Source organism: Sylvia atricapilla, chromosome 29, assembly GCF_009819655.1.
Source record: "Sylvia atricapilla isolate bSylAtr1 chromosome 29, bSylAtr1.pri, whole genome shotgun sequence".
Taxonomy (NCBI): Eukaryota; Metazoa; Chordata; class Aves; order Passeriformes; family Sylviidae; genus Sylvia; species Sylvia atricapilla.
This window is the reverse complement of record NC_089168.1, coordinates 556,876-581,734: the sequence shown is the minus strand read 5'-3', so window position 1 is coordinate 581,734 and position 24,859 is coordinate 556,876. Positions and strand designations below refer to the sequence as shown.

General features: G+C 59.0%; 2 protein-coding genes across 3 annotated transcripts; both read right to left on the bottom strand.

Moving 5' to 3' along the window:
• Positions 1-297: 297 nt before the first annotated feature.
• Positions 298-10,597, bottom strand: CCNT1 (cyclin T1). 2 transcript variants are annotated; one of them, XM_066337608.1, is made up of 9 exons: positions 10,375-10,597; positions 9,279-9,360; positions 8,902-9,030; positions 8,035-8,095; positions 6,677-6,739; positions 6,018-6,063; positions 2,686-2,849; positions 2,295-2,365; positions 298-1,966 (listed from the first exon to the last, which is right to left on the bottom strand). In XM_066337608.1, exons 1-9 carry the CDS (start codon positions 10,545-10,547, stop codon positions 590-592), a joined length of 2,166 nt encoding a protein of 721 aa, XP_066193705.1. In that variant the 5' UTR covers positions 10,548-10,597; the 3' UTR covers positions 298-589. The 2 variants fall into 2 exon arrangements, with proteins under 2 accessions (XP_066193705.1, XP_066193706.1); XM_066337609.1 differs by lacking the exons at positions 8,035-8,095; positions 9,279-9,360; positions 10,375-10,597 and having other exon boundaries at positions 8,902-8,972.
• Positions 10,598-11,266: 669 nt separating this feature from the next.
• ADCY6 (adenylate cyclase 6) lies at positions 11,267-23,831 on the bottom strand. Its single transcript, XM_066337605.1, has 22 exons — positions 23,679-23,831; positions 21,944-22,778; positions 20,317-20,466; positions 20,108-20,229; positions 19,888-19,999; positions 19,694-19,821; positions 18,859-19,017; positions 18,629-18,770; positions 18,421-18,549; positions 17,932-17,957; positions 17,685-17,832; positions 16,969-17,066; positions 16,808-16,895; positions 16,618-16,734; positions 16,386-16,544; positions 15,274-15,449; positions 15,166-15,192; positions 14,534-14,663; positions 13,761-14,024; positions 12,869-13,073; positions 12,184-12,308; positions 11,267-12,102 (listed from the first exon to the last, which is right to left on the bottom strand). The coding sequence occupies exons 2-22, from the start codon at positions 22,775-22,777 to the stop codon at positions 11,974-11,976; spliced, it is 3,468 nt and encodes a 1,155-aa protein (XP_066193702.1). The 5' UTR covers position 22,778; positions 23,679-23,831; the 3' UTR covers positions 11,267-11,973.
• Between the last annotated feature and the right edge of the window lie 1,028 nt (positions 23,832-24,859).

The following is a 24,859-nucleotide window of genomic DNA, read 5'->3' as shown; positions in this document are numbered from 1 at the left end:
CATCCCATATCCCACTGGCAATGTGCCCCCCTGAGATCCCCCCATGCCCTCAGGGTTTCCAGTGGAAATCCCGGGATCTGCAGGAAGGGAGCAAGGGATGGAGATCAGATCACAAACCAGAGCAGGTACATGGGCAAGGAAACGACCCACAGGAGGGAAAACAGCTCCCATCACCTGGGATTCCCTCAGCCCCCCACATCCCTCCCTCCCCCAAAAACAATATCAACACCTCAAGTGGAACCTCCCTGGGATCTGCCACAGCCCCTCAGAATTAAAAGGAACCAAACCACTAAGATATAAGTTAATGCTTAAATTATTTGTAAAACATCTTAAATTTTGTGACATATTTTAAATATCCCCCATGTTCCCCAGAGGGGGGTCAAAGCCCAACACTAACTGGGAGCCTATGGGGGAAAGGGAGGAATAGAGAAAGGGTTCCTTATCCTTTCACAGCTTTAACAACTAAATATCAATAATAAAAGTTATATTATAATAAAATAAGTTCTTCGTGAGGCAGTGGAGATCAAAAGCCCTTAGAAAAGCCCCGCGGGTTCGGGCTCGGGCTCTGGACTCAGTAGTAAAAAGGGGGTTATTTGGGGAGGGGAGGCAGCGGGGGTGGCGGTTCCGAGGGCAGGGGGGGCGGTCGGGGCTTGTCCGTGTTGGTGGCAGCTCTGGAGCCGCTGGAAGCCCGGGGGTTCAGGAGCTCATACGAGTGGAATTCGAAGGCGGGGGGCTGGGTGGGCTGCATGCCCTGCGCGCTCAGCAGCGAGTGCAGCATGTTCACCGTGTCCTGATAGTCACTGGCCTGGCTGACGTTGTGCCCATTGGCCCCCGAAGGCCCCTTGTCCGATTTGTGGGTGCCCCGGGCTTTGCTGGGCTGGGATAAATCCGAGCTGTGCCCAGGGAGATGGGCAGCCCCGGGAAGGTGGGCGTATGGGAACGGCACTCCGGGGCCTTTGGACACTTTGCCCACCTTGGGCTGGTGCTCGTGGGGCATGGCCGGGGGCTCCTCGGGCAGGGGTCTTTTGCGGGTGGGGGCAAGAGGCCCGTAGCCCTTGTGGGGGGTGGTGGCAGCACCGGATTGGGCGCTGTGTTTGGAGTCCCCCGGGCGCTTGGCCGCGGTGCTGGGGCCGGCGCCGAGCTGGGCGTGCAAGTGTTTGTGCGAATGGTGGTTGTGGTGATGATGATGGTGGTTGGATGAGTGGCCCTTGTGCTTCTCTTTGTACTCCCGGCTCTTCCCGCTGCTCTCATCCGCAGAGCTGTGTCTGTCTCCGGGACCCGGCACCTTAATCCGCATCTTGATCTCCTCCTGCTTGGAGGGGATCGGCCTCTCCCCGCCTCCCCCCACCGCCGGGATCCTCATCTTGAGAGCTTTGTCACCCTTGTCGGTGCCGGGCGGGCGCTCGGGGTTCTCCGGCCCTGCCATGGGGATTTTCAGGACGATTGGGGAGGGGTTGCTGTCCTGCTGCCCTTCCCTTTCCCGCTGCTGCTGCACCAGGAGGTTCTGTGCGGCGTAGGCGTACTGGGAGCGCACGTTTGCTTCCATGTTTTCCAGCTGCCGCTTCTGTGCTGCCAGCTCCTCGGCGTGCTTGGCCCGGTATTCCTTCAGGGACACCTTGGCTGAGGGTGCGTTCTTGGTGTTCTGCTTGGGGTAGGCAGAACCATCCTGCTGCGGGTGCTCAGCAGCCGACGTGCTCTCACCAGTCCGGTGGATGTCCAGCTTGGCTGGGGGATGCCAGTGATCCGCCTGGGATGGATCCGCAGCACTCGGCTCCCCGGGGGAACCGGCCGCGGCCGGGAGCGCCGGCCCCGCTCCGGCGGTGGAGGATGTAGACATGCTCATGAGCCCAGCGATGTTCATGTCCGAGCTGTTGTTCCTGGAGATCATGTTCAGGATTGTCTGCTCTGACAGGCTCTCGTCGTCGCCGTGGTCGTCCGTCTTGGATTTCCTGGCTGCTTGAGAGGCCTGGAATTAAACAAATCAGCGGGTCTTTACTTGGGGTGTCGCTGGAGCTGGTTTAAGCCAAGCAGCTCACCAGAACAGTGCAAGTCTTCTTTAAAGACAGATTCACTTTGCTCCCATCCCTCCTTGTAGGAAAATCCTCAACCCCCAGAAGCAGGGCTGCTAATGCAGCTGGAAGACCAAAGTTCTGGACAAGTTAATTCACAACAGATGAACTCCAGCACCACAAGCACCACGCAGTATTATCCCAATTCCACACACAACTCCCTTCCTTGCTGTCCCTGCATTGTGAATCCCCAAAGAAACCACAGCCCACGTCCAAGGTTCTTACCCTCCAATTCCGGATCCGTTTCAGTCGGCTGGGAGTTTTCTCAAGGATTTGCAGGAATTCATGGGTCAGTTCTGCAGAGGAGACACAAACGCAAGCAGGAGAGTCAGAGCAGTCCCAGTCCATCAGGACAACCCCCTCATCTGACAGATGGAGCTACTGGTGGGATGGAGCTGTGCCAGGAGGGGAATTCTGACAACTGGAAACACTGACCCATTGAAATTCATTTCTCTGTGGTGCTACAGAAGCTGCTGCTGCTGCCCTGGAAAACCTCAGCAAGCCCTGAACTCCTGGAGCCCGTGAGGTGGTGTTGGAACATCAGACCCAGGACCAGCGATGCCAAAATAATTTAAGAGCCTTTTGCAGGGAAAAAAAACCTCGCTCCCAAACTTACCATCTAAGAGCTCCAGAGTTACAGTGCCATCAACGTATTCCCACCAGTGCTTCCCGTCCGTGGAGACTGGGATCTCCCAGTTGGACCACTTACAGGCCAGGTGGATACAGACGCAGGCCACAACGGGCGGGGTGTACTGCAGGCTGAAGGTGGTCAGGTGCAGGCTGACGTCACCGGGAGAGAAAACAAAAAGCCATCAACTCCCACGCCTGAGCTGCAGATCCACGCGGGACATGGGGGGAAAATGTGGCCCTCTGGACCTCCCCAGAACGACCCTCAGGCACAGCCAGCTCCATCCTGCTCCAGCACAGCGGGCCTTCGTGACCACTTCGCTTGTTCGGGTCTGGTTTGCTACAGGGAATTTGGGTTCTCCTCCACCAGTTTTTGTTCGCGGTTTTTACAAAGGTAATTTGGGAGCTCCTCTGAGAGGGAAAGCCACTGGGGACCTGCCAGCCCGACCTGGGCTCAGAAGAAAAACTCATCCCTGTTTTACTACAGGAAATTTGGGATCTCCTGCACCAATATTCCTGTTTATCCCTGTCTCGAGGCAGGAAATTTGGGATTCCCCTCCAAGGGGAAAAGTCACTGGGGACCAGCCCCACTTCTGCTCTTGAAGAGAAATTTGTCCATTTTTTTTGCTCATCTCTCTTTTGCTACATGAAAGTTGGTATTTCCTCCATCTCTGTTCATTCCTGGTTTGCTACAGGACATTTGGAATCTCCTCCACAGGTTTCCTTGTTCATCCCTGTTTTGCTATAGAAAATTTGGGATCTCCAAGGACAAAAGTCAGTTCTGGGGTCACCTGCCAGCCCCACCTCTGCTCTGGGGAGAAACTTCCAAGCACAACTCCTGGATGGCATTCAAGGAGCAAACCAGCCCTTTTCAGCTTTAGGAGGTGTTGAGGGTAAGGTTTGTTCCTTTTCACTCTAAAGAATTCTCTCCTCCTAAGTTACCCAGGAGACTAAGTGTCGTACTTAAGACTAACAAAAAACAAAGGGGTGGTCGAAGCTCTGAGGGGGAGATAACGCAAGTTTTGGGGCAGGTAAAGGACAGAGCTTGAGGCAGCTTGGCATTCTGGTTTTTTCGGCGTTAGGGGAGAGAGAACAGCTGGATTGCTCGCTGCTAGGAGAGTTCACTCTCTCTGGAGGGGTCCAGTGCTGGGAAATCTGCCATCATCTGCTCACCCTGGAATTCTGAGCTCCTCTGCCGCCCTGTGGGAGCTGGCCCAGCCCTGCCCTGCCATCGTGGTTTTATTGGCACTGCTCCTCTTGCTACAGTGTGACCCTGCACCCCCCTGCCCTGCTGGGACATCCTGCCCCTGCCCTGCCAGGACATCCTGCCATCCCAGCTACAGCCCGGGACTTCTCCACTGTTTCCAGCTTGGTGCTCTGAGGATCCTGCAGAGGCACCGAGACCAAACTGCCCTGGGTTTTTGTGAAGCTAAGTCCTCAAGGTTCATGGTACTGTTTTTGTTATCAATGCTGTAGTTTTTGTTTTTGTTTGCTTTGCTATACATACTAGTAAAGACCTGCTATTTCTATTTCCAAAATCTTTTGCCTAAAAGCTTTTAACTACAAATTTATAATTGGAAAAAAGGGTGGTGGTGGTTTACATTCTCCATTCCAAGGGAAGCTTCAGCTTTCCCTGGCAGAGGCCTGTCTTCCCAAACCAAGACAGGAAAGGTCTGATCTCTCCCAAAGGATTTTTAGGAATACACTTTATGCTGGAGTGACTCACGAACTTGAGCCAGATGACCTATCAAATATTTTCACTAATAAATTGATTTTCCACGTGGCCATGAATGCTGGGAGGTGTGGGCAGTACCAGGACCAGGAGAACTGAGGGACTAGGAGGATCCTGCAGGAACACCAGAGCTTAAGGAAACAGGGGAGCAAGTCTTGAGTGTGGGATTTGCCCACTCCGAATGGGCCCTTTGGGAATTCTGCCACCAAGCCCCCACATGGCACCATCTCCTCACCACCCTTATTCAACATTTTTTCATCAGTGAAAAGTAGACAAGCTGAAGTTTGGTATCTACTGCCAAAAATCCTCAAGTTTCATGGATATTTGGTTTATCCAGAGAAGTCAAACCCAGGAAATTCAGAGCAATTGGCAGAGCAAACTCAAGGATAACAAAGAGCCTCAACTCTGCCCCATAACGATGCCAGAATGAAACCAAAGGGAACACAAGGATAAATCCAGTTCATGCCAGAACTGTCTCTCTCAGGCAAAAGTGAGGTTCTTCTTCACACTTTCTGCCTGGATTTCCCTCAATTACAGCCTTAACTCCTAATCCCATGGCTTTGAAATTCTTGCTGCAGGGATAAAAGAGGTTTCAGAGCTGTGTTTACCCAAACATCAGCAACACCACATTCCAAGGGCCGGAAATCCACCAGGTGCCCTTTGGAGCCTGAAACACCTTCAACAAACAGTGAAGGTGAGCAGGAAACACCTCCCAGGTGAAAAAGGGAAACCACGTGCCCAGACATTCCCAGCCAGAGCTGGGAGGCATCTCTGGCCCTGCAGCTTCACCTGTGTTGGCATCTAAACAACTTTTCCCTCCATCATTTCCCAAAAACTCAGTGTTTTCCACGTCCACGATTTTTTGTCTGTTTCAAATATTAACTCCATGATTTGTCTGAAGCTGATAATCCAGGAAATTAAATTTTAAAATAATCCAAACAAAAGTGTTGGCATCAGGCTGGCAGTGAAAATGTAGGAACAAATTAGAGAAAGAATCCAGGGCTGATTTTTATTTCCAGGGAAAATTTAAGGACAAAACAAGCCTAACAAAGAACTAAGGGCTGATTTTCTTTTTCAGGGCAAATTCAGGGACAAAACAACCTGAATGAAGAATTCAGGACTCATTTTTCTTTCCAAGGAAAACTTAGGGGCAAAACAACCCATACAAAAAACTTGGGGTTGATTTTTCTTCATTTATGCCCCAAATCAGCCTTTTTTTGGGTACAAACCATATTTACAGATCATTTCCACAGCACCTTGTTGAGTGAAAACTTTCCAACGCCCAGGAATAACCAAGGAAAAATTTATATATTCATTTCCCGTCCATCTTTTTGGTTTCGTTGGGTTTTTTTTTTAACTTTTACAACTAAATTCCTATCAAATAAGCAGCAAAGCTCCTGAGTACCCCATCTGCCTTATTTTCCAGCTCATTTTACCCAGCAGCTGGCAGGAAAAATAGCTGGAACCCTTTCTTAAGGCTCTTCCTGTGGGATTCCCAGCTGCTCCCAGGCTGAGCGATGCCTCTGGGGCCACAGGCAGCAAATAAATTAACAATTGATTATATAATTATAAAATAATAAAATAATAACCTGTTTGTAGCCATGAAATAGGAAGTTTGTGCCAAGTCCTTGCTGGCTGCAAGAAAAAAAAAAGGGAAAAATCAGGGTGTTATTTGCGTATTTTCATGTTATCCTATCATGTTCAAGAACCATGGGCCTCCCACAGATTGACCAGCAGGCCACAGCCACAAGGATTTTGAGAACTGCTGTTCACTGAGAGCTTTGTGTGGTTTAGAAGAGGCAGAACCATCTAAAACTGCCCATTTTGAGAATCAGAGGGATGGATCAGCTCTCCTGTGAGGAAAAGCTGGGAGAATTGGTGCTGCTCAGCCTGGAGAAGGCTCTGGGGTGAGCCTGTTGTGGCCTCTCAGGTTCCAAGAGAGCTGAAGTGGGACTCTGGATGGGACCTGGAGTGGCAGGACAAGCAGGAATGATTTTTCACTTGGACAAGGGGAGATTAAGATGGGACATTGTGAAGAAATTCCTCCCCATGAGGGTGGGATGCCCTGATTGCCCAGAGAAGCTGGGGCTGCCCCATCCCTACAAGTGTCCAAGGCCAGGTTGGAACAACCTGGGCAAGTGGAAGTTGTCCTTGCCCACCCAAACCAACCCATTCCAGGGTTCTGGGAAGCTCTGGAGCAATCCCAGCTGGACACTCCCCCCATATTTTCCTCTAAATTCCCTCTCACCTCGGACAAGCTGGGTGCACTTCACCACATGGGTGTGAGGATGGTCAATAGTGATCTCAAACCCTGGAAGGACACAGACAAAGGACCATCAGAACCAGCAGCACAGCCCTGGATCCACGTTTCCTGCACCCCTTCCCTCCTACAGCCCTGCTCAGAGCCAGGCAGGAATAGACGAGCCCGTTTTTTCCTGTATCCAGAAGCCTCAAGTTCTCCAGCTACAAACCCAGAAGGTCTCTGGTGCTGCCAGACCTCCCAGCTTCTGAAAGCCTCACTGGAAACAAAACAACTATTAAGGATTTTAAAAATAGCAGGACAAAGCCTCTTGAAGCAGCTGGGAGGAAGGCAAAGACAATGGCATCTGCTCCAAGGAATTTCTCTCACCCAAAACGCTGAGAGGAAGCAGATTGTTTTCCCTTTGAATGGGCCTAAAGCTTTGAGGACAACTGAGTTTAATCCTTGCTCCTGCTTCCTCCTCAGTTTGGGAATTATTTTCGAAAGGGGAAAAAAGAATTCCAATTGGTCCATGTGCACAGCAGATCTGCAGAATGTTCTGGGAGAACTGGGAGGTTTAAAAAGGCCTCTGGAGAACTGAGAAGTTGCAGAACTGGGCTTGGTTTAGCCACAGGCTTGTGGCCCACGACACCTCTGCCCCCAGCTGAAGGAGGGACATGGGGCATCTGCTCTGAATCCAGTCAGGAATAACAAATCCTGCTCTTTTGGAGGGAAAAATCTACCTACAAACTGCCTCTGAAACAGAACGTTTGTTAGTGAACACAACTTTTAACAGTACATTTGATAAAGAAACAGGGCACCAGCTCCACCAGCCACAGCCCTACATGGAGACTCCTGCTTCCAAAAACACCCAGCAACTGTTCCTGGTTTGTTGAGTTTTGGGGACTTCCCCCTCATTTGATTATATGATCAAAATATCCACTTTTAACCCATTTTTAAAGACATCTCTCAATACAAACTGCTTCCTGCAACAGAACTGGAACATTATGGCCTGGAATTGGATGGTCTTTAAGGCCCCTTCAAACCCAAACCATTCCATGATTCTCTGACTGAGCCGGAATGCACAACCCAGGACAAGGGCCAGTGTCCAAGCAGCACAAATCCCGGGTTTTTTAGGAAAAAAAAAAAAAAAAAAAACAAAACCCACAAACAGACAAACCACACTTAAAACTCTCAGCTTTGAGCCTGGCACAAGTTACACCTGAAAAATTGATGTTAAAACAGGAATCAGGCCGAAAAACAGGGTTTGTTGTGTGGACTCTGTGGAAGGGGTGAGGCTCTCCAGCCTGTGGAATTCTCCTGGCTCTGGGATTCGTGTGGCAGTCCGGCCGCTTCGAGGAACTTACCCAGGGTCTGTAGGATTATGCTCTCTAGAATGACCAGGTCTTGGGCTTGTTGCAGGTAAGCCTGGGGTTGAGAGGACAGGCAGGTTACTCACGGAGAGGCACTCGGATCAAGCCTGCACATTCCTAACACCCTTCTCTCCGGGGCAAAAATGAGAATCTCCCTGCACGGGGGACTGGCACAGATTCCCTGGAAGTGTTCGAGGCCAGGCTGGATGGAGCTCAGAGCAAGCTGAGCTAGTGGAAAATGTCCCTGCCCATGGCAGGTGAGTGGAATGGGATGGGATTTAAGGTCCTTCCAACCCAAACCATCTGGAGATTCTAAGAAAGAGGGATCAGAGTGTTTTGGGGGGCTCTGGGTGCTGGTCCCCCACACTCCTGGGGCGGCTCATGAGTAGTGCAGGAACCAGCTGCTTTTCTCACTCTTTTTTTTTTTTTTTTTTTTTTTTAATTTTCTGTAAGTTTCCCTGGAAAAAGAGACTTATTGTTCAGCTCCAGGTAAAAGGAGCTGTCTGGAGAGATGAGGGATCAACAATGTTTTTAACCCATTAAGACAGGTGTTGGGACAAACTGCTCCCACAGTGGAGCTCCTCTGATCCACACCTGCATCCGCACCCTCCTCGGCAGCACTCCAGGGACACTGGCACAACAGCACACCTGGATCCAGATGTGCAACAGAGGAGAAAAAGCTTTGTACAGAGTGGGGAAGCCCAAATCTCTCTGTAGCAGGAGAGGCTGGATTGAGAAGCTGCCCCTAAGCACCTCAGGAGGGTTGAGGAGCCACCGGAGCCGGGCAATTCCGGATACCATTCCCACTCCTCAGGCCTCTGGTGCTCACAGCACATCCCAAGGCTCCATCCCCATACTTACCTCACTCTTGGTGTCCAGCAGAGGCTCCTGGGGGTGCAAACAAGCATGTGCCACCTTGATAACATGCTCCAGCTTCCGGGGCTGCTCCTCCACCTTGGCTGCCAGGAAAAGTGCTGCTGGCACCACCGACTGTGGAGGAAAACACTCCGTTTGCTTAAAACGCCACTGAACTCAAGATTGAAGCAAATAAATCAGATGGCTTCTCAATATTCCTTCAGGGAACAAAGGCTGTTCAAGTCTGGTCACCACCAGCAAAGAGAAAAGAGTCCCTCTCCTTTCCCAAACCTCCTCCCAAGGCAGGTCCCCCCACCCAGACAGCAGCAGGAATGGATTTGGGGGGTTCCCAGCGCCCCACACCCCCAGATCCCAGCACTTACATTCCTGTGGAACTGGGTGAAGGACTGCACCATGTAGAAGCGATGCATGTACACAATGGCTGTGTTGATGGTGAGCTGGGAGCTGGGAACGGAGTTAAGGAAAAGAGCAGAGACCCCCAGGCAGGCCCAGGGGAGCCACTGGAACAGACCCCACATGTCAACAACAGCAGCACAGGACAGGCTCTCCCCAGTCCTGAAACAGGCTCTCCTCGATCCCAAAACAGGCTCAGCACTCCCTATTCGCAAGCCAAGCCTTCCCAACACCCCAGGAGAGCATTCCCTGCTCCCAAAAAGGGGTCTCCTTGATCCCAAACAGGCTCAGCTCTCCCTGCTCCCTGGACGGGCCTGCCTGACAACCTGGCACAGCTCTCCTTGTTCTCGAAATCCCTTTTGGGATGTCTCTGGTCCTAATATGGGCTCACATTTCCCAGGCACTCGTGGGCAGAGCCTTACCAAGCCTTCACACCACTCTAGCACAGCTTTTCCCACTCCTCCAACTGGATTTCCTCAATCCAAAAACGGGCTCGGCTCTCCCCACTCTTAGGCTGGGCCTTCCCGACACACCAGCACGGGCTTTCCTGCTCGTGAAACGCGATTTCTGAGATCCGGAAACGGGCTCGGCTGTCCCCGCTCCCGGTCTGACCGTGTCCTCCATTCTCTGCACACCGGCACTGCCTTCCCCACTCCCGAAATCTCCTCGATCCCAAAACGGGCTCGGCGCACCCAGGACGGGCCTGCTGCTCCCTTCCAAGCACCCCGGCACAGCTCTCCCGGCTCCTGAGCCAGCCAGGCCTTCCTAAGCCTTTCCAACACGCTAGCACAGCTTTCCCTGCGCCCGAAATGGGATTTCCCGGCCCAAAACCGGGCTCGGCTTTCCCCGCTCCGAGAGCCGGGTTGGGCCTTCCGACAGCCCGGCACTGATCTCCCCGTCCCGGGCCCGGGCTCTCCCCGAGCCCCACCAAAGACTCTGCTCTGCCGGCACTCGCTCCCGGCTCTCCCCTCACCCGTTCCCGGCTCTCCCCTCACCCGCTCCCGGCTCTCCCCGCCCCGCCCCACTCCCACCCGCGGCCTAGCGCGGCCTAGCGCGGCCGGATACACGTTGAGGCGCTGCCCCATGTCCTGCAGCAAGTTGGCCGCCTGCTGCCGGTACGAGAGCTCCTTGTCGGGGTCAAGACCGGCGCGGCGGGAAGGACTCCGCTCCAATTGCTCGCGGCTGAAGTACCAGCGACGCCCGGGCCCGGCGCCGCCGCCGCCCGCCGAGGCCTCCATGGCGGCTCTGCGCCCGCGCGGGGGACGCGGCGTGCGCACGCAGCGCGGCGACGCGCTGACGTCAAGCGTCGGGTGGGCGGGCGCGGGGGGAGCCGTTGGAAGCCCCAGCGTTCCAAAGCAGGGCGGGACCGATGAGTGGGTGGGGATTGATAGAGGCCACGCCCCCTCCCGGACAGGCCCCGCCCCCGGGTGAGGTGCCGCCCTCGCCCCCCCACCCCGCCCTCAGAGCCGGGAGGGTCTCTGATTTCAGCGGGTCTCCCCCGCACCTCGGGGCGGGTCCTGCGGCCTCACCGACCGGCCTCTCAGCTCCTCCTTACCGGCACTTCTACGCGCTGACACCTGGACACCACCTCGAGACCCCCTTCTCACCGGGACTCAGTGTGTTTCTCCCCCTGGGACTCCGGTATGTTTCCCCCAACTCCGGGACACCGGGACAACGAGATTCCCTGACCCCTCTAAGATCCGTTTTTACCGGGGTCCCGCAGCCCCCCTCACCTCAAGACGTTGCCCGTACCTCCCAACCGACTTCTCACCTCCTTCCGTTACCGGGACCCCTCCTCACCACGACCCCCTCGCACTGGGCCGCGGCTGTGTCCACCTCCGGGCCCCCTCCTCAGCGGGATCCCGCTGTTTTCCCACCTGGGATCCCGGGCCCCCTCCCAACCGGGATTCCCGTGTGCCCCTCGGGCTGCCCTCCGCCCCACAGGCCAGGCCACAGCTCGTATCCAAACTGTTTTATATATAATTTATCTGTACACACGAAGGACAAAGTACCTCAGGTCTGCACTGGGGTGAAGGAGCCAGTGCCTCCCACACTCCCCCTGGGCTGAGCCCCCCCCCTCGCCCCAAAACTGCTTCAAAAAAAAAAAAAAAAAAGTAACGAAAAAAAAAAAAAAGTCACTTCATTAGGTTTTTTTTGCATTTAAAAGGGGGAGGGTCTGCCCCCCCCCCCTCCCCGCCACAGCCCCCCCGGAGGGAGCTGGGACCCCCGGGGGGTGAGGGGGCTGCGGAGATGCTGGGCCTGCGCCTCCCCACCCCCCGCAGGCGGCACTTCAATTTGGCACATGGAAGGGGCTGGGGATCCCCCCGCCCCCAAAACCCCCTGCAGTCCCTTTCCTGGGGGGGCCCATCTCCCCTCTTTGGCACATGGAGGGTTTCAGCAAAGGGATGAGGGTTACCATGAGCCCCCTCCCCCAAAAAAAACCCACCCCGGCGCAGGGCTGGGAAACACCCCCTAAAACACCCGCCGAGGGGGGGCACAGGGTTACCTCCCCACACCCCCCAACCACCTCCCTTGTGTCCATTTCTCCCTTTTTTTTTAAATATGTGGATTTGGGGATTTTTCCTTTTTTTTTTTTTTTTTTTGCCTGAGCTCGGCACAGGCTGGGGGGTCCCCGGCATGGGAGGGGACACCATGGGGACCCCCCTAACTGCCCCCAGGGCCCGCATTGAGGAAGTAGGTGGTCATCTCCCCCTTGCCCTTGACCTTGACCAGCCCCCGGCACTCCAACACGTAGCCCTTGGCTGCCAGCACCTGGTACAGGTCCGTTGTCACCTGGAGGGGGGACACGGGGGTGAGGAAGGTCCTTGGGGGTCTCTGGGTGGGTGTCCTGTGCCCCTGCCACCCCTGACTGACCTGTATGCGGTCGGGGACCCCGGTGCTGTCCATGCGGCTCGAGACGTTGACGGTGTTGCCCCAAATGTCGTACTGGGGCTTGCGAGCCCCAATGACCCCTGCAACCACTGGGCCCATGTTCAGGCCTGGGGGGACACGGCTGAGAGTCAGGGACGACCCCCAACACTCAGGGGAATGAGGGGAGGGAAGGGATGAGATTGGAAAAGGAGTGGCAAGGAAAAGAGGAGTGTGAAGGGGGATAAAGGGGAAGTGAGAGGGGAAAAGGGGAAAGAAGGGTGAGGGGGCAAAAGGAGTGGGCAGGTGAGATTGGAAAAGGAGGGAGTGATAGAGAAAAGAGGGGTGTGAAGAGGGAAAAAGGTGGGGTGAGAGGGGAAAGGGGAGGTGAGGGGGAAAAGGAAGGGGTGAGGAAGGAAGAGGAAGGAGCGAGGAGGGAAAAGGAAGGGGTGAGGGGGAAAAGGGGGTGCAAGAGGGGAAAAAGGACAGAAGGGGAGAAAAGAGAGTGCAAAAGGAAAAGGGAGCGTGAGAGAGGAAAATGGGGTATGAAAGGCAAAAGTAAGAGGTGATTGGGAAAGGGGGGCTCAGAGAGGAAAAAGGAGTGCAAGAGCCACCAGGCACAAAGCCATGAACAACAGCATGGGACGGCCGGAGGTGCAGAGAGGCCTGCAAGGGGTGTGCAAGGGCTCACCAATCTTCATCTGGAAGTTGTTGAAGGAGTGCTCATTGATGTACTTCATCTGCTCCATGAGGTGCATGGCGTAGTCGGCCAGCGCCGCGATGTGGCTCCGGCCCTCGCGGTCGTAGGTGGCCGCGTTGAGCCCCGACGCCGCCATGTAGGTGCTGCCAATGGTCTTGATCTTCTCCAGCTGCCGGTATTTCTGCTCGCTGATGATCTGGGGGGACAGGGTGGGGTCACCCCCACAGCATCTCGACAGGGCAATGGGTACCCCAAATCCTGCGCCTTGTCTTGTGGTCTGTGAATGCTGTTCCGTGGCTTTTCCAGCACCTCCTACACTGTGGCTCCAGAAATGCTGCTCTACAGCCTCTCCAGCACCCCATGACCACACCCCCTGCACCCCAACCTCCTCCATGGTGTTCTACAACCTCTCTAACACCCCCTGCACACCATCTCCTGCACCCTGTCCCCAAACATGGTGCTCTGCAGGCTCTCCATACCTTGTGCATCCCACCTTCTTGCACCTCATCCGTGGTTCTCCACAGCTTCTCCAGCACCCCATGCACACCATCTCCTGCACCCTGTCCCCAAACCTGGCTTCACAGCCTCCCCAACACCCCATCTTCTTGCACCCTGTTGTATTGCACAAAAGAATCAGGGCAGTACCCCATTCATGTGCACCCTATCCATGCTGCTCCACAGCCTCTCCAGCGTGCCCTGCACCTGTTCCTGTGGCTTCATGAAAGCTGCTCTACGGCTGCTCCAAGGATGGAGTACAGGATGTACTCATCCCCACTGCTCCACAGCCTCTCCAGCACCCCATGAACCCCACCCACTGCACCCCATCCCTGTGCACTTCACCTCTCTGCACCCCCTTCCTCTCGCCCCTTCTCTGCCCCAGCACCTCATCGAAGTCGGCGATGATCTCGTTGAGCAGCCGCAGACACTCCACACCCTCGTTGTTGGCCTCCAGCTCCACGTAGAACTCGGAGAAGTTGCTGATGGAGGCGAACATGACGGCCACACACTCGCAGGACTGGTAGTAGAGCTCGTCGTTGCGCCGCTCCCGTGCCAGAAAGTGCGCGGCCACGTCCTTGGGCAGGATGTTGTGCAGCAGCCGCCGGTTGTAGGCCTGGAGCTCCTCCATCTCCTCCTTCTCGCCTGTTGCCTGTGGACACAGACCCAGGTGGGAGCTGCCATGGGACCCCACAGCCGCCCCAGCATCAGGATATGGAGAGGGGTTTGGTCTCTGCCCTCTGGTCACCCCAGTCCTGGGTGCAGGGAAAGGTTCACTCCCAGCCCTGTGGCCACTCTGGTGTCAGGGTGTGGGGAGGAGGTTGCTCCTGGCCCTGGATTGGTCCCTGTCCCATGACTGCCTTGGTTCTGGGGTGCAGAGGTGGGTCAGTCCTGGTCCCAGGGTGCAAGGAAGGGGTTGGTTCCAGCCCCACAGTCATCCTAATCCCAGGGAGCAGGGGAAGAGTCAGTTCCCATCCCATGGTCACCCCAATCACAGGGAGCGGGGTCAGTCGTGGTCACATAACCACCTCTGTTCTGGGGTGAAGAGAGGGGTCAGCCTTGTCCCAGAGTATAAGAAAGGGTCAACAGTGACGCTGTGGTCACCCCAGTCCTGGGGTGCAGGAAAAGGGTCTTTCCCAGCCCCCCTCACCGTGGTCATACCTGGAGCTTCCAGAGGAAGTCAAGGCGGGCGGTGGACTCCACCTGCTGCGCGTGCAGGTACAGGGCGAGCGCGAACACGGCCAGGACCACGGGGGTTACGTAGCGCAGGGCCACCTTCCCCTCCGCCGGGCTGCAGGACCCCCACGACCCCTGAGGCAGGCTGAGGGACCCATCCCTGCCCACCCAGAGATCCCAAACTGCACCCTGACCCCGAAGATCCACCAATGCAGTCCAGGGACACCAAATCTGCACTCAGACCCCAAAGTTCCACTCACCCACCCAGGGGAACCCCAAACATGCAGCCAAACCCAAAGATTGACCCACTCACCCAAAAGACTCAAAACCTGCACCCAGACCCAGAAGATGCACTCACCCCATTCAGTGACCCCAAATATTTACTTTCCCGTCCCAGGGACCCTAAATCTGCATGGTAGACCCCAAAGATCCACTCACTCACCCAAAGGAGCCCCAAATTTGCACACAGCACCCAAAGCTGAACCCGCACCAGAAGAGACCCCTAGGCTGTCCCCATCCCCCAACACTGCAGCACAGACCCCCAAGAGACCCTCCTGCTTCTGCCCACTCTCAGCCCCTTATGCCCAGGTCCCTACTGGCTCCAGTTTCTCACTCACCACTCTCCCTGGGTCATGTTGGAGGGCCTGTGGGGACAGGAGCCAGGGGTCAGTGGGGTGGGGACACAGCTCCGAGGTGAGGACCCCTGGGGGACCGGGGGCACTCACAGGGCGTTAGCCAGGACCAGCAGGTCGGCGTTGTCAAAGAGGGCTGCGTGAGGCCCCTCCACCAGCAGCAGGAACGTGGCCTCGATGCCCACCATGAGCAGCAGCTTCCCGATGCTACTGATGTGCAGGAAGACTGAGCAGGTGAGCAGGCTCAGCACCACGCTGTAGCTGAAGTACTGGGGGGGACATGGTGGGATGCAGCAGCACCTCAGGAACACCAGATAGTACCCAGAAACACCAGATGGCACCCCTGGGATCTTTGCAGCACCCTGGCAGCCCCAGAATGCACCCCAGGAACCAGGACTGGCATGCCAGGAACTGCTGTAGCACCCTGAGAACCCTGGATAGCACCCCTGGAATGCTGGATGGCATCCTGGGAACCCCTGATTGAACCCCACATGGCACCCCAGGGAACCCTGGGAACACCAGCCAGCACCACAGGACTCCTGAAGCACCCCAAGAACCCTGGATGGCATGCAGGAACCATGGATGGTACCCCACGACCTCTGAATGGCACCCATGGGATCCCTCTGCCACCTTGGGAACACCAGCCTGGACCCTAGGAAATCTTGCAGCAGCCCAGGGATGCCAGACAGCATTCCAGGAGCCCCTGCAGCACCTTGGGATCACTGGATGGCACCCTTGGGAACCCTTGAGCACCCCAGAATCCCAGCACCTCCCCACGCCCACAGGGACCTTGCTCCCCTGGGGACACTGTGCCAGCACCCAGCAACCTCAAGGGCTCAGTGCCAGCACCCACTGAGGACCTTGGACCCAAGCAACCAGTGCCAGCACCCCGTGTGTGTGGGGACCCTGTGCTGGCACCCTGCACCCATGGGGACCCAGTGCCAGCACTCTGGGGGACACTGAGCCCTCTGGCACCCTGAGCCAGCATGTTGGGAACACCGTGCCAGCACCCTGGGTGACATGCCACCCATGGAGACCCTGTGCCAGCACCCTTGAGGACACAATACCTACAGATATCAATGCCACCATTCCTGGGGACACTACCCCCATGGAGACCCTCTGCCAGCACCCAAGGAGCACTTGGCCCCATTAGTGACCCCTGCGGGAACCTGACCCCACAGCAGGCAGTGCCCAGGGCCGCTCACCTCGGGGAAGTCACAGGCCAGCCCGTCACCGTGGCAGAAGCCCCCGGGGGTGCCCAGGGAGAAGTTGAGGGCGCGGAGCTGGCAGGGCCCCACGGACCCCGGGGTGACGTTGAGCTCGCGGGCGGCGCAGTCCCGCAGGGCCACGCGGCTGCAAGAGAACTGGGGGGCCAGAGGAGTGAGCTCCACAGCTCCCCACAGTCCCCCCAAACCCCCCAGTCCCCCATGACCCTACCATGTTGACGAAGGCAGCGATGAAGACGAGGAGGATGGTGAAGACAGCGATGCCGGTGCTGCGGGCGCGGGACTGGACGATGCTGCGGGAGAGCTGCTGCAGGGCGGTGGGGAAGAGCTGGAGGGGCACCAAGGAGCCTGTCAGGCATGGCTGAGCCCCCCAAAAACCCTCCCAACCTTCAGGTACTCACAGTGACGCAGGAGTAGATGGCACAGATGAAGAGGATGGCAGCAAGGAGGATGAAGATGCTGACGTAGACCCCGAGCATCAGCGAGGAGCTGGGGAGAGGTGGGAGGTGAGTGATGGGGTTGATGGATCAGAGCTGGTTTTTGGGGGGGTTGTGGCACTTACTGGGGGAACACCAGGATTTGGAGGCAGCAGATGAAGCAGAAGACAAGGAGGGTACAGGCCACGTAGCCACCAAAACGGTCATCAACCTTCTTGGAGTACTGAGGAGACGGAGGTGGGAGGGTTGGATGGATAGAGAGGGGACCCCAGGAACTCTAGTGAGATCCCAGGGTACAAATGGAGGCAGGACTGAGGGGACACCAGTGAATGGGGTGGAAGGGAACGGGGAACTTGGGGGACAGGACGGAGGGAAATGTGGGATGGGATACAGATGAGGGGAGGACTGGGGACATCCCAGAAGATGGGATGCAGGGGACAGGGACAATCCCAAAGGTTGGGAGAGAGGGGAACGGGGAACCCCAGTGCATGCAAGGAATGGGATGGAGGGAGAGGGAGCAGACCCCAGAGGGTGGGGGAAGGGGGGACAGGAGCACCCTGGGGCATGGGATGAGGGGGAGTCCAGGGATGCAGGGAAGGGACCCCAGAGGATAGAATGGTGGGGGATGAGAGGCCCCAGGAGATGGGAGGGGACAGGGAGGACCCCAGGCAATGGAATGAAGGGGACGAGTTTGAGAAGGTGGAGGGACCATGAAACCAGCACAAAGAAGATCCCAAGGGATGCAGGAGAGATGGGAGGACAAAGATACTGACAGGGCCAGGGCACAGGGGACTCCAAGAGGCAGAGGGAATGGTGGGTCCAGAACAGAGGGGCCCCCAACCTTCTTCTCCAGCTCAGGGGTCTGGAAGGTGAGCAGGAACTTCTTGACGTGGTCCTTGCGGAGCTGGTCGATGCTGCGGGCATCGATGGCCCGGCTCAAGAACTCATCCACCTCGTCCTCGGGGTTGAGGGCCTCCTGGGCACCACGGCTGGGGAATGCAGGGGTCAGGACCTTCCGAGGCTCCCAGCTCTGCCCCAGGGAGGGGCTGGTCATGATCCCCCAAGCAGCTCAGCATGGGAACACTTACTTGTCCTTGCTGGAGTCATCAATGCCCTGAGAGACACAAGGGAGACAGAGGTGTTAGAGACACTGGCACGGATGGGGACAACCCTCATGGGACATGGGACATGCTCAGGGTCACCCAGGATGGGGGACAGAGTTCCAGGGGTAAATGAGGTAGCAAGGTCCCCAAGGATTTTTGGCAAGGACAAGATAGTCCCAGGGGTCTGCGAAGGGAGGAGGGAGGGGTCTAGGGGGGATATCTAACACCAGTGAGGATGGGACATCTCTGAGGGTGCCCAGGACTGGTGAGAACAAGAAGTATCTCCAAGGTCTGCTGAGCATCAGGGGCCACCCAGGAACTCCCTGAGACCCATAGGCAGCAGGAGGAAGCCACAAGGTCTGCGGGCAGGGCTGAGGAAACCACTAACAACCACGGAAGGGTAACGAGTGGCTGATAGCACTGTGGGTGCCCTGTGGGTCCCCCGTGCCCGATGCCCTCCCCGGGGCTGCTCACCATCTGCCGGAAGGCCTTGGAGTCCTTGGTGCGGGAGAAGGAGCGCTCGGGCACCCAGCGTGGCACCAGCCCCTCGGTGGAGTTGGCACGAGTGCGCTGCAGCTTGGCCAGGATGGCTTTCTCCTCCTTCTGCAGGGTGACACGGCCATGAGGGGGTGACCCCAGCTTTCCCACGCCCCTGCTGCCCCCAGGACGACCCCCAACTCACGCGCTTCTGGCTGCAGCCGACAATGAGGAAGGTCTCGATGTTGTGCTCCTTGAGGTAGGCGTTGCGCTCACCCCCGTGGCCTGGCTCCACCTCATAGTCCCCGTTCAGGTACTGCAGCGTTGCCCAGGTGATGTGGATGCGCCTGGGGATGAGGGGATGAAGATGCTGAGCCCTCCGTGCCCAGCACCCCCCACCCCAGCCCCCAGCCCAGACCCCCCGTCCCGGCTCACCCGGCTTTGCCACCCGCTTCCATGTGGTTGGCGAGGGTGACATCGTTGGACCAGACATCGAACTGCCACTTGCGCAGCCCCAGGACGCCGCAGTGAACCCGCCCGCTGTGGATGCCCACGCGCATGTTCACGTTCACCCCTGTCACCTCACGCACCAGCCTGTGGATGGGACCAGCACTGTGTCACCCCTGGACACTCTATGGCACTCCCAGGTGCCTTCAGGTATCCCCAAGCAACCCTTGCCCTTTCAGGATTCCAGGCACCACAGCACCCCAAGGCAGCCCGAAACACCACTGGGTCACAGGCACCTGAGGCACAGGCACCTGAGGCACACCCAGGAACCCCATGGCATCCCCAAGCATCCCATGGCACCGCCAAGCACCCCATGGCACCCTGAGGCACCCCTAGGCACTGTGACCCAGACTGCCAAGTACTGGGCATGTGTCAGCACCAGGAATGGGAACCATCCCCCAAGCTGTGGCAGCACCTGGACTTGCCAAAACTGGGGAAATTGTAGCCCCCCCAAGTTGCAGTGGCACCTGGGACACATCAGTACCAGACACAGCTCCTCAGAGTTATGGCAGCACTCTGGACATGCCAGCCCAAGGGATGGGCACAGCCCTCCACGTTGTGATGGCACTGGGGACACATCAGCATCAGGGCTGGATGAAGCTCCAGAGATGTGCCAGCCCAGGGGATGAGCACAGCCCTCACAAATTGTGGTGGCACTGGGGATGTGCCAGCCCAGGGGATGGGCACAGCAGGGTCAGGTGCAGCCCCCCCAAGCTGTGGTGGCACTGGGGACAGGCACAGCCCACGGCTCTGCCCCACTCACGAGATGGCCTCGATCATGTCAACGCCCATCTCCACGCAGCAGTGAGCGTGGTCCCCACGCGCCTCTGGCAGCCCCGACACGCAGTAGTAGCAGTCCCCCAGGATCTTGATGCGCAGGCAGTGGTTCTCCTGGGGGGCACAAGCAGGTTAGGAGGGCTCCAGGACCCCCCAAAGCCCCCCAGCCCCTCCACTCACCGCAGCCAGCTTGTCAAAGCGGGCAAAGAGCTCGTTGAGCGTCATCACCAGCTCCTGGGCCGTGCACTGCGAGGCCAGGCTGGTGAAACCCTCGATGTCCGCGAAGAGGATGCTGCAAGGAGAAAGAGCATGGGCTGGGGATGGCCCACACACTGCCCCAGACACCCTCCCCTGGTGATGCCTCCCCCAAACCTCACCTACGCCCCTGTCCCCGCAGTACCTGACATTGTCATGCTTCTGGATGTAGATCTTATGGAACATCATGTCCTCCTTCTTGGTGTTGATGTCCTCCTTCATCTCCATGGCCACGTGCTGCGGCAGCACTGACAGCAGCAGCCGCTCCTGCAGCCAGAGCAGTCCCGTCAGCAGGGCCGGGGTGCTGATGGACCCCCAGCCCAGCACGGGGACCCCCGGGCTCCCCTGTCCCACCTGCTGACGGTTCTCCCGCTGGAGGTGCAGGCGTGCCTGGATGTAGCCACGGGTCTCCTGGAAGGCCTGGCGCTGTGACACCTCGGCCGGGTAATGGGTGCAGACCCCCACCACGTTGGTGCAGAGGAAGATCAGGGCATTGGCGCTGAGCTGCGGGGGAGGAGGGCTCAGTGTGACCACCTGAGGACCCCCAGCCAGCTCTGCCACCCTCCTCTGCACCACAGAACCTTGGCTTTGGTGTGATGGGTGCTGCTAAGGAGAGAAGAGGGGGCTGCAAAGAGAGGGATGTGGGTATGGGAACAGGAGGGCTCAAGGCAGGGGGACATGGGGGTTCTGGGACACAGGGCAGGGACCATGCAGGGACCTGGAGATACAGGGTCAGGGCGTATGGGGCACCAAAAGAATGTGGGAAAACAGGACCAGAGGATACAGGGAATGGGGGACTTGGGGCTGTGGGAAACAGGGGATTCAGGGATCTGGGACACAGGGTGGGGGAGCAAAGGGGACACAGGGTAGGGAGATCACAGAGGCTTGGAGACACAGGGTAGGGTGGTAGAGGGGACTTAAGGACACAGGGGACATGCATAGGGTGAATGTGGAGGACCTGGAGATCCAGGGCAGGGGGGACATGGGGATGTGGGGGTGTAGAAAACCAAAGCAGGGGGGATATGAGCATACAGGAGCCCGAGGCCAGGGGTACATGGGGGCCTGGAGCATGGGGGTCATGGGGACGCCCTCGGGAAGCAGAGGAAGTCAGAAAGCGGAGATGACTGCGGAGGGAGCTGTGGTTTCGCCCCGTCCCCATCTCCCGGGACTGGGGCCAGGGCTATTTATAGTGCTCCAGCACACTGGGACACTGGGAGCAGAGGCCTCACATCCCCTCCCTGGCCCCTTCGCATCCCCCCGGAGTCCCATCACTCCTGCCCTGAAGGGGTGAACCCTACCCAGGGGCCGGCCCCTCCCGTGACCCCGCTGGCCTCGGATGTCATTGTGTTCCTCGCCCTGTGCCCCGCAGGGACAGCACGTGGCCCTGGCTCTGGCCAGGCAGGGCGAGGGTGACGGGTGACGAGTGGCTCTGCTCAAGGAGAGGGAGCTGCTGGGGCTGGGAGCACGTGGCCCTAGGGATGGGGGACCCCTCTGCACCCCCTGTGTACGCAGCACCCCACTGGGAGCACCCACCGCCTCAGAGGGGCAGGATAGGGGACAGTGGCAGTGTCCCAGCCCCCCTGGGTGACAGCCACTCCCCTGCCCTAGTGCCCTGGACTTGCGTCCCTCCTCGGGGGTTTCCGCCGGCCCTACAACGGGGGCTTTGTGGGTGCCCCTTCCTCCTGGCGCAGCCCACAATGATGGGTCTGTGCCGGGATGAGGGGCCCCATCCCATCCCCCGGGGACTCCGGCACTGTAGAGACCCCCCGGCCCCACCACGACACACCAGCATGGGACCTCCCCCTATCCCCGTGTAGCCAAGGGGCCCCTCTTGCATCTAGAACTTTCCACCAGCAGAAACATCAAGTGCAAAAAAAAAAAAAAAAATCCCAATTTTGCAGAGCGGGATTCAAGAACGGGAGGTCCCACCTGCAGGAGGGCGGCACCCTCCGGGCTCAGCCCCTCCCAGGTGTGTCCCTACCTGCTTCCAGAGGAAGGGGTCGGTGGCGTTGCGGTGCCAGGCGATGACAAGGTGCAGGGTGGAGAGCAGCACCCCGGCCAGCACGGCCGCCCGCATCCGCACGGGCAGCAGCGTGTAGGTGATGTAGATGAAGAAGACACTCCACCAAACGCCCTCGGCCGCGCTTCGGGGAGCCACGGCCACCGTCCCCAGCGCCTGCACCCCGGCCAGCAGCCCCAGCACCACGTAGCTCACCACCCACATGTAGTCCTGGGGAAAGGCGCTGCGACTGCACAGCACCATGAGGAGCAGGAACAGGGCCGTGGCACCGGCCAGCGCGGCGGCCGCCGGCACGTGCGGGGCACCGGGCAGGCAGAGGAAGAGCAGCATCACCCCACAAACCAGCACCAGCACTCCCATCAGCACCGTCAGGCTGCTCTGGTTCATCTGGAAGAAGTAGCGCTGGTAAAGCCGCTCCAGTTTGGCCGACTGGAAGCGTTTGGAGCGGAAAACTTGGAGCAGCCGCCGCCAGCACTCGCCGGCCGATGGCCGACCCCCGTGTCCCACGGCTCCCTTCGGCCCCTTGGCCTCGCCGTCCTCCAAGCCCACGTCCACTGATTTGAGTCCCAGGTCGCCTGCGGGGCCCTTCTTGCCATAATGATCCTCCTGCCAAGTGCAGCGCAGCCCCCGGGGGGGTCCCGCACCCCGCTCCATCTCAGGGTCCTGCAGGCAGCTCATGTAGCGGGGGCCACAGAGGCCGGCTCGGGGCCGGGGGCCCTTCTTGCCGTTGCGCTCCCCCCATGCCGTCTTCCGCTCGTCCACCTTGGGCACCAGGATGCCGCTGAACCACGACATGCTGTGGGCATCGAGGAGGGGTCAGCGCTCGGTCCCCCACCCTGACACCCCAAGAGGGGCCCTGGTGTCCACGGGGGTGAACAAGGAGTGGAGGGTCCTGATGTCCCCACCACCACCCTGGGGAACGCAGAGGCCGAGTCTCAGCTCTCCCACTACGCCCATGGCCCCTGTGGGAATGGCCAGGGCTGGGTTCCCTGTGCCCCAGTGTCCCGGCGCTGGGTGCCCGGTGCCAGAATCCTGGTGCACAGCTCTGGGTTCCCGGTATTGGGTTCCCGTTGTCCCGGTGCCCAGTGTCCTGGTGCCCGGTGTTTGGCCCTGCCGAGGCCGCCCCGAGCCCGCCCTTCCCGGTGCAGCGACCTGCGACAAAGCTGGGACCGACCCGGGCGTCCCGGCCCTGTTTGTCTTGAACGGCGGCCAACGGGCTGTAACCGGGCACGACCGCCCCGGGGCACCGGGAACCAGCCGGGACGTGGCAGCCGGTCCCTGCCCCGGGCGAGCAGCGGCGGAGAATGGCCACCGGGAAGGGCCGGCCCCGGTGGCGGCGGCCGCCTCCCTCCTCCCTTCCCTCCCTCACCGCTCCGGGCACGGGAGCCCCGCCGAGCCCGGCCCGTACACCGGGACCCACCAGCGCCCTCCGGCCGCCGCACCGGACGCTCCCACCGCACCGGCAGCTCCCGCCGCACCGGACCCCCCCGAGCACCGCGCAGCTCCCCGGGGCCGCACCGCTCCCGCCGCTCGGGGGCCCAGCCCGGTGTCTCCCCCCCAGCCCCGATCCCAGTTCCCGTCCCAGTCCCGATCCCGGTGCCGGTCCCGATCCCCGACACCGCCGCCGCCCCGATCCAACCCCCACCCCCCCCCGCCTCTCCCGCCGCTCCCGGTGCGCCCGAGCGGCCCCGCTCACCTCCGCCTCCGGCGCTGCCGCCCGCGGGGCCCCGCGCCCCGCCACGGCCCCGCCGCCGCCCGCTTCTACACGGCGGCCGCGCCGCGTCCCCGCCGCCCCATCCCGCGCCCAGGCCGGGCCCCCGGTGGCGGTGGCGGCCCCGGTCCCGGTCGCGGCCGCGCAGCCCCGGCCCGCCCCGGCCGGTGCCCGCCCCCCCTCCCCCCCCCCCCCGCCCGGATCCGCTCCCGGGCGCTCCCGGCCGGCGGCCTTAAAGGCGCAGCGGCGGCGGCGGGAACGGCCCGGTACGGCCCGGAGCGGTGGGGGCGGACTCGCACCCCCGGGGCTGCGCACACGCGCACGGACACGGACAAGAACACACGCACCGACATGGCGGGGACGGCGGGGACACGCACGGCTGGGCCCCCCCGTGTCCGCGCCTCCTGGGCCTCCTGCACGACCCCCCCCCGAGTGTGTCACTTGCACGCCCACCCCATTGCCCCCAGTGCCTTTCCCCCCTGCACACCCGCCTCATGCATATCCCGGCGCTCCCCTTGCACACGCAGGCGTTGCACGCCCTGGCACACGCGTGTTGCACACACATGTGTGTTCACATGCACACGAATCCCCCTGAATGGCCGTGGCGTGCACCCACCATCCTTGCACGCACCCCTATGCGCACACACATCCCCTTGCACACGCACACACACGAAAACACAAGCCCTTGCACACACGTTTTCCATGCTGCATACATAGATATTGCACATACGCACCCTCCTTGCACATTTACACACCTTTGCACATACACACCCCTTTACACACTCAGGCATCCCCGTTATACACACACATAAGCCCTCTATATTGGTGTGCAAACACACGCATCCCCATGTCCACACACCTGTGCACCCCTCAGGTACAGCGGTGTGCACACACATGCAGGTGCACACACGCAGCTTGCACACCCAGCCCTTGCACACACACCCTTGGCACACACATAGATGCTCACAGGGGCACGCACCCTCCTTATCCACACCCCACACACTTCGTACACACTCCCTTGCACACGCACGTACCCTCACTCCTTGCACACACCTTTACACATACACGGCCCTTACACACACCGCCCCACATTCATACACACGGTCCTTGCACACACCCCTTACACACCCCTTACCCACAATCAAAGCCCCCCTTGCACGCACCCT

Excerpts from the sequence above, each read along its gene's own strand:
- ADCY6 (XM_066337605.1), bottom strand. The coding sequence starts at position 22,777 with ATGTCGTGGTTCAGCGGCATCCTGGTGCCCAAGGTGGACGAGCGGAAG. Across the intron at positions 19,018-19,693 it reads GACATGATCGAGGCCATCTC|GCTGGTGCGTGAGGTGACAG; the intron begins GTGAGTGGGGCA and ends TCCCATCCACAG. Across the intron at positions 17,067-17,684 it reads CCCCTGAGCTGGAGAAGAAG|TACTCCAAGAAGGTTGATGA; the intron begins GTTGGGGGCCCC and ends CCGTCTCCTCAG.
- CCNT1 (XM_066337608.1), bottom strand. The coding sequence starts at position 10,547 with ATGGAGGCCTCGGCGGGCGGCGGCGGCGCCGGGCCCGGGCGTCGCTGG. Across the intron at positions 6,740-8,034 it reads CATAATCCTACAGACCCTGG|GGTTTGAGATCACTATTGAC; the intron begins GTAAGTTCCTCG and ends GTGTCCTTCCAG. Across the intron at positions 2,366-2,685 it reads AACTCTGGAGCTCTTAGATG|AACTGACCCATGAATTCCTG; the intron begins GTAAGTTTGGGA and ends TCTCCTCTGCAG.